At 40.8% G+C, this 12,403-nt stretch overlaps 1 protein-coding gene across 1 annotated transcript in view; it reads left to right on the top strand.

The window, feature by feature from the left end:
• The first annotated feature begins 314 nt into the window (after positions 1-314).
• Positions 315-12,403, top strand: part of zgc:92242 (uncharacterized protein LOC436899 homolog) — a 72,200-nt gene continuing 60,111 nt past the window's right edge. The window contains exons 1-2 of the mRNA XM_034181928.1: positions 315-426; positions 11,242-11,673. Of these exons, the coding sequence (XP_034037819.1) occupies positions 11,502-11,673 (172 nt within the window). The 5' untranslated portion in view covers positions 315-426; positions 11,242-11,501. The remainder of the gene's footprint in view (positions 427-11,241; positions 11,674-12,403) is intronic.

Genomic DNA, 12,403 nt, shown 5'->3' with positions numbered 1-12,403 from the left:
ATCAGTTTGCTGCACATTAAGAAATCCTGGAACTCCAGGAACATTTTAATTTCTGATCCAAGAACAGATCACTTGAATTTTTGTTTTGGATCATTTCCGCTCACGAGGTCATATATTGAACAGCGAAGGCCCAAGAACTGATCCTTGAGGAAAGCCAAGCCTTCAAGACACAAAAAAGCCAACCTGTTCAGGAAGACTTAAACTGGCAGAAAGGAAACAAAAGAGAAGGAGAGGAGGAGAAAGAATAAATGTTGTGATGTCAGTCCCTCCCACTCCTGTTAAATAGTTAGCAGCAGCTCCAACTGCATTCCAGTGACTCTGATGTCTGACGTGACGTCACACAGCCACACAGTCCCACACACAGATACTGTCACGCCACAGTCCCACAGGGTCTGAGGTCCACGGCACCACTGATTCTACAGCACAGTAAGTATTTCACTCAGTTTCTTTTTGCCATCAGTTGTCTAACTTTCATCCATCCATTACTCTCTCTCTATCACTCTCTCTCTCTCTCTTTCTTTCACTGTGAGCTATCTGAGACACTTTCCAAAGTTTTCTCTCAGTATTCGATGCACATATTTTTCCCTCCTCTTCTTTCTCCTCATGTGAGGCAGAAGTAAATCCAAATCCTTTTATTTGTGGTTTTGCTTTTATCTTTGTTGGAATAATTGAACACAAACGGTGTGTGTGCATGTGGATGGTGATCAGCTCCTTTTTGACATATACACTCAGCGGCCACTTTATTAGGTACACCTTACTAGTACCGGGTTGGACCCCATTTTGCCTTCAGAACTGCCTTAATTCTTCATGGCATAGATTCAACAAGGTGTTGGAAACATTCCTCAGAAATGTTGGTCCATATTGACATGATGGCATCGAGCCAGTCTGCCCATTCTCTTCTGACCTCTGACACCAACAAGGAATTTTCATCCACACAACTGCCACACACTGGTTGTCTTCTCTTTTTCTGACCAATCTCTGTAAACCCTAGAGATAACTGTGTGTGAAAATCCCAGTAGATCAGCAGTTTCAGAAGTACTCAGACCAGCCTGTCTGGCACCAACAACATGCCATATTAAGTCACTTAAATTCCCTTTCTTCCTTATTCTGATGCTCGGGTTGAACTTCACCAAGTTATCTTCATCCCATCTAGATGCCTAAATGCATTGAGTTGCTGTGTGAATGGTTGATTAATTATTTGTGTTAACAAGCAATTGAATGCAGCCGATCTGCTCTGTGTGAGCCTGATCCCGTCAGATCTCAGAAGCTAAGCAGTGCGGGACCTGGTTAGTACTTGGATGGGAGACCTCTTTGGAACACCAACGGCTGTGTGTGTTTCTCCGGCATAAAACGTGTGCCAAATATCAATGCGGATCTGGTTGTATCCGCTGTGGTGACCCCGAACACAAAACGGGAGCAGCCAAATGGACAACACGTTAATAAGCAATTGAACAGGTGTACCTAATAAAGTGGCCAGTGAGTGTTCATTGATCAGCAAAATATTTGTGACTGATTGGTATGAATGGCTTCATAATGAACTCACACATAATAAAAACACTAGAGCCTGACCGATATATCGGCCGGCCGATATTATCGGCTGATATAAGCCCTTTTCAAAGTACTCACTATCGGTCGAAATTTTGCCGATAGAACGCTGATAATTTCTCATAAACAGAACAGTTACTGAAATAATGTTTGTGTTGGCAATGTAAAATGTCCTTGCACCATTTGTCCAGTAGATGGAGCTCTGACTCCATTCAACTGAGAGATGCATACACCCCTGCTTAAATATGTTCATCACCGGCCCCCGTAGTTCGCCGTCACACTGCACTGATCGGCTGACAAAAGCATACAAGTAAGTTTATAAGGATGTTGTTTGTAATAACTTTGCGATTACATTCACCCCAGATTTCTCCTGTTTCAGTTCAACTCAGTTTGATTAACTCAGTTTATGTAGTAATGTGTCAAATGTGCTTCATTGCGTCGGTCACGCTTTTTATTAAGCCCACGTTGTGTAGACCTTATTTCTAGCATGAAAAACTTTCGTTTACTGCTAAGAGGTAGAAACATTCAGATTCACTGGTCATCTGGAAGAGTTCTGGGACATACTGCCATTCGCCATTAACCCTCTGGGGCCGACGCCGTTGTATACGGCAGCTGGGACCAAGCTTTACTAAATTGTAAATAACTTTTTAATGATATGAGATAGAAACTTACTTTTTTTGCAGAAAACTTAACTACGCGGACTTTCGATCCACCGTCACCCATCTTGGTACTCTTCATAGAAGATGTGTGATGACGTGCGCAATGTGAATGTCCAATCGGAATTGGTTCTCCGTCACATGGTTTTTCAAAATCCAATCGGAGGGCAGATTTACCTCATGTGATATGGCAAAGATCATTTTCAGGAGTGATATCTTACTAGTTGGCCCGTTTGAATAGCCCCCTAACTGCTCCAACTGCATTTTTGCATTTTTTGAACTTGAAAATTCTTCTCTGTTATAAAGGCTTTTAGCTCATACTTTTTTATTAAGGGTCCAAAAAAAAGAACATTTTATTAATTAAAAAAAAATAATAATGATATTGGCTAATTTATCGGCTATAGGCAAATCAGCCGATTTATCGATTATCAGCATTTTTTTAATCCAAATATCGTTATCGGCATTGGCCTCAAAAAAATCAATATCGGTCAGGCTCTAAAAAAAACAACACTACAGACAGTGTATATTTACTTGCACATTTATATTGTGGTATGTCGGGCACACAGGGTCTGCATCAGCCATTCATTTCAGAAGTGTTTATTGTTGTTAGTGTCTGTTAGTGGTGCAGCCTGCTCAGCTCTGTGCCACAAATCCACAAATTCTGTGGGTGACCCGCAAAGAAACACCCCCTCAAACACAGGCACATGCACCTGTAAATATTCAGTTTTTTTGAAGAGTGTATCACCTCAGTGTCTGTGGGGTATTTAACATTCTACGAATGTTAAAATATAATGTTTTTACACCCATATGAAAAAAAATTGCAATCAAACATCTGGGCTGTGTGCTCACCTTTGGTGATTTTTTTGTTTGTCAGAAATCTTTCGAAAAATTTATTTAGAAAGTTAATGTGCACCAAAGAGCGGGGCAACTGTCCAGCCAGTTAATAATACACCATACGCCTAAAACAGCAATGAAATAATGCTGGGAAACTACTTAATCAATCAATCAATCAATTTTTTTATATAGCGCCAAATCACAACAAACAGTTGCCCCAATGCGCTTTATATTGTAAGGCAAGGCCATACAATAATTATGTAAAACCCCAACGGTCAAAACGACCCCCTGTGAGCAAGCACTTGGCTACAGTGGGAAGGAAAAACTCCCTTTTAACAGGAAGAAACCTCCAGCAGAACCAGGCTCAGGGAGGGGCAGTCTTCTGCTGGGACTGGTTGGGGCTGAGGGAGAGAACCAGGAAAAAGACATGCTGTGGAGGGGAGCAGAGATCGATCACTAATGATTAAATGCAGAGTGGTGCATACAGAGCAAAAAGAGAAAGAAACAGTGCATTATGGGAACCCCCCAGCAGTCTACGTCTATAGCAGCATAACTAAGGGATGGTTCAGAGTCACCTGATCCAGCCCTAACTATAAGCTTTAGCAAAAAGGAAAGTTTTAAGCCTAATCTTAAAAGTAGAGAGGGTGTCTGTCTCCCTGATCTGAATTGGGAGCTGGTTCCACAGGAGAGGAGCCTGAAAGCTGAAGGCTCTGCCTCCCATTCTACTCTTACAAACCCTAGGAACTACAAGTAAGCCTGCAGTCTGAGAGCGAAGCGCTCTATTGGGGTGATATGGTACTACGAGGTCCCTAAGATAAGATGGGACCTGATTATTCAAAACCTTATAAGTAAGAAGAAGAATTTTAAATTCTATTCTAGAATTAACAGGAAGCCAATGAAGAGAGGCCAATATGGGTGAGATATGCTCTCTCCTTCTAGTCCCCGTCAGAACTCTAGCTGCAGCATTTTGAATTAACTGAAGGCTTTTTAGGGAACTTTTAGGACAACCTGATAATAATGAATTACAATAGTCCAGCCTAGAGGAAATAAATGCATGAATTAGTTTTTCAGCATCACTCTGAGACAAGACCTTTCTGATTTTAGAGATATTGCGTAAATGCAAAAAAGCAGTCCTACATATTTGTTTAATATGCGCTTTGAATGACATATCCTGATCAAAAATGACTCCAAGATTTCTCACAGTATTACTAGAGGTCAGGGTAATGCCATCCACAGTAAGGATCTAGTTAGACACCATGTGTCTAAGATTTGTGGGGCCAAGTACAATAACTTCAGTTTTATCTGAGTTTAAAAGCAGGAAATTAGAGGTCATCCATGTCTTTATGTCTGTAAGACAATCCTGCAGTTTAGCTAATTGGTGTGTGTCCTCTGGCTTCATGGATAGATAAAGCTGGGTATCATCTGCGTAACAATGAAAATTTAAGCAATACCGTCTAATAATACTGCCTAAGGGAAGCATGTATAAAGTGAATAAAATTGGTCCTAGCACAGAACCTTGTGGAACTCCATAATTAACTTTAGTCTGTGAAGAAGATTCCCCATTTACATGAACAAATTGTAATCTATTAGACAAATATGATTCAAACCACCGCAGCGCAGTGCCTTTAATACCTATGGCATGCTCTAATCTCTGTAATAAAATTTTATGGTCAACAGTATCAAAAGCAGCACTGAGGTCTAACAGAACAAGCACAGAGATGAGTCCACTGTCCGAGGCCATAAGAAGATCATTTGTAACCTTCACTAATGCTGTTTCTGTACTATGATGAATTCTAAAACCTGACTGAAACTCTTCAAATAGACCATTCCTCTGCAGATGATCAGTTAGCTGTTTTACAACTACCCTTTCAACAATTTTTGAGAGAAAAGGAAGGTTGGAGATTGGCCTATAATTAGCTAAGATAGCTGGGTCAAGTGATGGCTTTTTAAGTAATGGTTTAATTACTGCCACCTTAAAAGCCTGTGGTACATAGCCAACTAACAAAGATAGATTGATCATATTTAAGATCGAAGCATTAAATAATGGTAGGGCTTCCTTGAGCAGCCTGGTAGGAATGGGGTCTAATAAACATGTTGATGGTTTGGATGAAGTAACTAATGAAAATAACTCAGACAGAACAATCGGAGAGAAAGAGTCTAACCAAATACCGGCATCACTGAAAGCAGCCAAAGATAACGATACGTCTTTGGGATGGTTATGAGTAATTTTTTCTCTAATAGTTAAAATTTTGTTAGCAAAGAAAGTCATGAAGTCATTACTAGTTAAAGTTAATGGAATACTCAGCTCAATAGAGCTCTGACTCTTTGTCAGCCTGGCTACAGTGCTGAAAAGAAACCTGGGGTTGTTCTTATTTTCTTCAATTAGTGATGAGTAGAAAGATGTCCTAGCTTTACGGAGGGATTTTTTTATAGAGCAACAGACTCTTTTTCCAGGCTAAGTGAAGATCTTCTAAGTTAGTGAGACGCCATTTCCTCTCCAACTTACGGGTTATCTGCTTTAAGCTACGAGTTTGTGAGATATACCACGGAGTCAGGCACTTCTGATTTAAAGCTCTCTTTTTTAGAGGAGCTGCAGCATCCAAAGTTGTCTTCAATGAGGATGTAAAACTATTGACGAGATACTCTATCTCACTTACAGAGTTTAGGTAGCTACTCTGCACTGTGTTGGTATATGGCATTAGAGAACATAAAGAAGGAATCATATCCTTAAACCTAGTTACAGCGCTTTCTGAAAGACTTCTAGTGTAATGAAACTTATTCCCCACTGCAGGGTAGTCCATCAGAGTAAATGTAAATGTTATTAAGAAATGATCAGACAGAAGGGAGTTTTCAGGGAATACTGTTAAGTCTTCTATTTCCATACCATAAGTCAGAACAAGATCTAAGATATGATTAAAGTGGTGGGTGGACTCATTTACTTTTTGAGCAAAGCCAATAGACTCTAATAATAGATTAAATGCAGTGTTGAGGCTGTCATTCTCAGCATCTGTGTGGATGTTAAAATCGCCCACTATAATTATCTTATCTGAGCTAAGCACTAAGTCAGACAAAAGGTCTGAAAATTCACAGAGAAACTCACAGTAACGACCAGGTGGACGATAGATAATAACAAATAAAACTGGTTTTTGGGACTTCCAATTTGGATGGACAAGACTAAGAGTCAAGCTTTCAAATGAATTAAAGCTCTGTCTGGGTTTTTGATTAATTAATAAGCTGGAATGGAAGATTGCTGCTAATCCTCCGCCTCGGCCCGTGCTACGAGCATTCTGGCAGTTAGTGTGACTCGGGGGTGTTGACTCATTTAAACTAACATATTCATCCTGCTGTAACCAAGTTTCTGTAAGGCAGAATAAATCAATATGTTGATCAATTATTATATCATTTACCAACAGGGACTTAGAAGAGAGAGACCTAATGTTTAATAGACCACATTTAACTGTTTTAGTCTGTGGTGCAGTTGAAGGTGCTATATTATTTTTTCTTTTTGAATTTTTATGCTTAAATAGATTTTTGCTGGTTATTGGTGGTCTGGGAGCAGGCACCGTCTCTACGGGGATGGGGTAATGAGGGGATGGCAGGGGGAGAGAAGCTGCAGAGAGGTGTGTAAGACTACAACTCTGCTTCCTGGTCCCAACCCTGGATAGTCACGGTTTGGAGGATTTAAGAAAATTGGCCAGATTTCTAGAAATGAGAGCTGCTCCATCCAAAGTGGGATGGATGCCGTCTCTCCTAACAAGACCAGGTTTTCCCCAGAAGCTTTGCCAATTATCTATGAAGCCCACTTCATTTTTTGGACACCACTCAGACAGCCAGCAATTCAAGGAGAACACGCGGCTAAACATGTCACTCCCGGTCTGATTGGGGAGGGGCCCAGAGAAAACTACAGAGTCCGACATTGTTTTTGCAAAGTTACACACCGATTTAATGTTAATTTTAGTGACCTCCGATTGGCGTAACCGGGTGTCATTACTGCCGACGTGAATTACAATCTTACCAAATTTACGCTTAGCCTTAGCCAGCAGTTTCAAATTTCCTTCAATGTCGCCTGCTCTGGCCCCCGGAAGACAATTGACTATGGTTGCTGGTGTCGCTAACTTCACATTTCGCAAAACAGAGTCGCCAATAACCAGAGTTTGATCCTCGGCGGGTGTGTCGTCGAGTGGGGAAAAACGGTTAGAGATGTGAACGGGTTGGCGGTGTACACAGGGCTTCTGTTTAGGGCTACGCTTCCTCCTCACAGTCACCCAGTCAGCCTGCTTTCCCGGCTGCTCGGGATCTGCCAGGGGGTAACTAACGGCGGCTAAGCTACCTTGGTCCGCACCGACTACAGGGGCCTGGCTAGCTGTAGAATTTTCCACGGTGCGGAGCCGAGTCTCCAATTCGCCCAGCCTGTCCTCCAAAGCTACGAATAAGCTACACTTATTACAGGTACCGTTACTGCTAAAGGAGGCCGAGGAATAACTAAACATTTCACACCCAGAGCAGAAAAGTGCGGGAGAGACAGGAGAAGCCGCCATGCTAAATCGGCTAAGAGCTAGTAGCTACGCTAAGCTAGCGGATTCCTAAAAACACACAAAGTGAATAATGTGTAAATAATTTAGAGGTGATTCAGCAGAAGGAGTGCTTTAGTTAAGGCACGTAAAGATTACACTGGGAAACAAATCGTAATCTAGATAACTAGATCAATCTAACTGCACAGATTAAACAGCTAACAGATACAGAAAAACACCGCTGTGCTCCGGAACAGGAAGTGATACAATACCGCAGTGAGAGCCAACCACCAGTAGAGGCAAATCTGTGCAAATCTTAATCTGTGCATTTGTAGTACAACAACATCTGCAAAAAAAAAAAAAAATTATAAAACCACCAAGGTGTATTTTTCCAATAAACTGGTTTATATCAACCCTGCGTCAGTTTACAGGATACTTCTGATTAGTTTCATTACAGCAGATGGCAAACTGTCTCTATAGAACGGGGTCACAAGTGCTTAGCATACAGAGATGGGACGAAGTCACTGTCAAGTCATTCTCAAGTCATGAATCGGCAAGTCTCAAGTCAGCTTGGTGGTCATTATGACTTGAGACTTGACTTGCTGGTGACTTCGTCCCACCTCTGTTAGCATGTTTGCCTCCAAAGAGAAGGTCCCTGGTTTACACACACCTGTGAGCCATTCTGCAAGAACATATAGAAGGACATTAGGAAGGACATCCTGCATAAAACATGTGCCAACCCCCCCCCCCCCCCCCCCCAAAAAAAAACAAGAACAGCCACTAGAAAGAACCATAAATTTGATAATATCACCAGAAATATATGTTGTAAGTAAATGTAAAATTCAAGTATGCTTTCATTATTACATGACAGTTTGAATGTTCAGGAAAATCCAATTTAAGTTAATTTAGAGATTAATTACTGGTGTCTTAATGACTTACATGTATTTCCTTTCACTTCTGTTGTGAATTACTTGACTTTATTAGAAATATGTGATGAAACCTTGTGTCCTAAGTCTGCTACAACCAGTGAAAGTTATTTGCCAACATTACTTGACCTGTTTAGTTTGGTCATGTGTTTTGTTTTTTTTTAAAGTTGTTTAAGGCAACTTCATTCGGTATAAGTGTTTTCAAGGTTTTTTTTTTTTTTTTTTTGTCTTTAAACAGTGTTTCTGTTGCATGAAGGGATTTTTGAATTTGAGTACAGCACTCAGAGGCTCGATTGCTAACCCAGTTGTAAAAAGTGAGCTTGTCTTTTCATATTGTCAGACACCTGGTAACCTACATTAATTTGCTGAAAAACTGTATGAAATATGAGTCCTATTGAAAATGAGTTTTAACCAGGGCAACATAATGGGCATGAGGTGTCCTACTGGCACTCTTAAATTAGCCACATGAACACAGTTGCTGTTCTTCGACCCGGTTACTTTGACAGCAAGTTCTGACTCTGTGTGTTTTTAAAGCTACAGCGGGTAAGATTTAGTGTCATCTGGTGGTGAGGTTGCAGATTACATTATGCTGTTGCCTGTCAGGATTTTGTTTCCCTTTATATTTTGGCCTCTATGGACTCGTGTTTCCTTGTCATCTCGTGTGATGAGTAATATGTATCATCGAGTGTGTCACAAAAATAAGGGTTGTGAAACTTCTTCACCCAGTAGACAGGGGAGCAGCAGCTGATTCCTCTTCTTTTTTCTTCAGTCTTCAGGCTGTGATGTAAAATGCGACAGGTGGAGTAAGTACAGTGGAACCTCGAGATACGAGTTTAATTCATTGCATGACCAAGCTTGTAAGCCAATCTGCTCGTATTTCAAATGAATTTTCCCCATTGAAAATAATGAAAATACTAATTTTAATCCGTTCCAGCCTTGTAAAACATCCCCAAACCACTCTAAAGGAATAAATACATTTTGTATTAACAAATAGACATGTATACTTTACCTGTGCATAATAAAATAAAGAAAACAAAAGAAAAAGTTTTATTAAGGGTTCAACAGACAAATGCGGTTAATGGAGGTGGAGACGGAAGGAGGGAGGGAGGTTTGTGGACACTGTAAATACAAACTAAATTTAAACTGTAAATAATTGTAAACTTGCAGGTCTTTTGGATAAAAACCAATCCAAGGATGTTTGCTTCTGCCTGCCTTTCAAAATGTTGCAGAAATGTGACAAGTGTCATTTAAAAGTGCTGAAGCGCGACCAGTGGAGACTTTTTCTGTTTCTTTTCAGTCAAGCAGATTCTTCTCCTCTGCTGTTACAGTAGTGTTTAGAATAATAGTAGTACTATGTGACTAAAAAGATTAATCCAGGTTTTGAGTATATTTCTTATTGTTACATGGAAAACAAGGTACCAGCAGATTCAGTAGATTCTCACAAATCCAACAAGACCAAACATTCATGATATGCACACTCTTAAGGCTATGAAATTGGGTTATTAGTAAAAAAAAAAAAAGGTATATATATATATATATATGTAAAACTCACATTAAAGGCTCATGATTATCTTAGTTAAACACCTAAATACATATTTTGGTTGAACTCACCTCCATAAGGACGCAGTGTTGCAAACAAGTTGCTTGTCCACTCCACCACCCGCAAACGCTTGTTTACACTGACAACGAAATCTCAGCCTCCCCAGTGAGAACATGATTACATGTGAGATTTGACACTATAAAGGCGTCAATGAGGTCTCTTTAATGGATCACATTTTTTATAGTGCTCTATACTCTAAAATCTTGGAGGCATCCCACTTTTTTTGACTTGCAGTGTTGTACAGAAACTCAAACTCATTTACTGCGAGTGTGACATCATCCCCGGTTGCTTTTTACCTTACCAAGGTAAATGGAACGCGCCATCCTTTTAAGCTTATGAAATACTTTGATGTTATTTCAGGTCATTTACACATTCCAGAACAGGTGGTTATGAATGCTGTATTCATTTCTGCTTCTAAACACTTGTGAATCCAACCCACCACAGCTTTAATACATCATTAGATATAATAAATCATTATCAAAACAAGGCGTGTCCTCTGTAAAGCTTTATGTCGTCATGTGTTTTAGTTGAAACCACAGATTTATACATACATAAGTGACACCCGGCCAGACGGACGTGCAGCTGCTTCAAGCCTTCAACTTTCACACACTGACTCAACCTCACAGTCTGATACAAAGAATGACCTTTCACCTTTGGCGGTCAGCGCCTCTGCTGCTTTATTAGCAGACCGCTGCCATGCACTGATTGGTGAACCGTTATCACACACCTGACTCCCATTGGCTCTGGCTGATCAACTCAGTTTTCTACATCTTTCAAATCTGTGTAGGTGGAGCCTGCTTTGAAATGGCTGAGGCATTGTTTTTGGAGAATTCTGGGAAATGGCTCTCAAACACTTCAGCCTCAGCGTAGATAAAAACAATTGTGTGTGTGTATGTATGTGTCTGTGTGTTAAAAGCACATTATCATTTCAGAACAAGTGCAAACCCAAACCCATGTGTCCCCAAATCAGACCTGAGTCCTCATAATTAGTCTGTGTCCACAGATCTGTGTCCCTAAAACATAATGAATAAAGGTGCACGCACACACCTTTCAGTTGGCACATGGTTTATTTGTTTAGGGCCTATTGTTATACGCTGCCAGCAAATAGGGGAGTTCAACAGAAAAGAACACTGCAGGTGATATAATCTCTCTCTCTCTCTCTCTCTCAGACTGCACTTGGTTCTGACACGCTCCACCGGAAGCCTCCTGTCATTGCGACACCATCCTGCTGTGCTGAAAAGCTCACTGTACAGCAGATGACCTCCAGCAATTAGACTGCATCTGATCCCACAGCTGAAGCAGGCTCCTTCAAACAAAGGGAACCTAACCCAACTTTGAGCAGGAGAAGCAGCACTCAAAGCCCAGTCGCTGAAACTCTACCCGGTGACGAGACCAGCAGAGGGTCCGACTCCACAGGCACACAGGCAGGATGCTGGCTAAAATCCTCCAGGACATGTGGGTTGAGCCTGAGGTGCTGGAGGCCCTCAGTGAGGAGCAGAAGAGAATCCTCTTCCTGAAGATGAGAGAGGAGCAGGTACGCCGCTGGAGAGAGCGGGAGGAGAGGGAAGGACAAGACAGCACCTACAGCCGGCCAAAGAAAGGTGGAGTACCAACAGACTTTTTATTTTGGGGGAGGGGGGTTCCCACTGTCCAAGTGTCATGTCACGGTGTTTCGAGCATCTTCAAAACATTGAATCTTTTCCTGAAACAATTGCTTCCTTCACTCTTTAAAGTGTTTTTTTATGTTAATTATTTTCAATATAAATGATCACAATTACTTGTTTTAGTCTGTCAGAATGGGAAAGACTTTTCAAAAACTGCTCTTGCTTTAGTGAATCATTTTCTGAAGCAACTGCTACCTCCGCCAAGGAGGCTATGTTGTCAGTCAGGTTTTTTTGTTTGTTTGTTTGTCTGTTTGTCAGCAGAATAACTCAAAACGTTTTGAACGGATTTTGATGAAATTTTATGGAGTGGTTGGAAATGACAAGAGGAACAAGTGATTAAATTTTAGTGGTGATCCGGATCACGATCCAGATCCCGATGCTAACGCGTTAGCATGTCTATGGCATTTTCAATGTTAAAAGTTAGCATTAAGCAGTTGCAGCTGTCATCACGTTCGGGTGCATTTGTTTTCAAATTGTAATATTTCTTAAATTTATTTTTGTTGAAATTTTGTGGAGTGGTTGGAAATGACAAGAGGAACAAGTGATTAAATTTTAGTGGTGATCTGGATCACGATCCAGATCCCGATGCTAACGCGTTAGCATGTCTATGGCATTTTCAACGTTAAAAGTTAGCATTAAGCAGTTGCAGCTGTCATCACGTTTGGGT

The sequence above is a fragment of the Thalassophryne amazonica genome, chromosome 11, assembly GCF_902500255.1.
Source record: "Thalassophryne amazonica chromosome 11, fThaAma1.1, whole genome shotgun sequence".
NCBI lineage: Eukaryota > Metazoa > Chordata > Actinopteri > Batrachoidiformes > Batrachoididae > Thalassophryne > Thalassophryne amazonica.
This window is presented reverse-complemented; position numbering and strand designations above follow the sequence as displayed.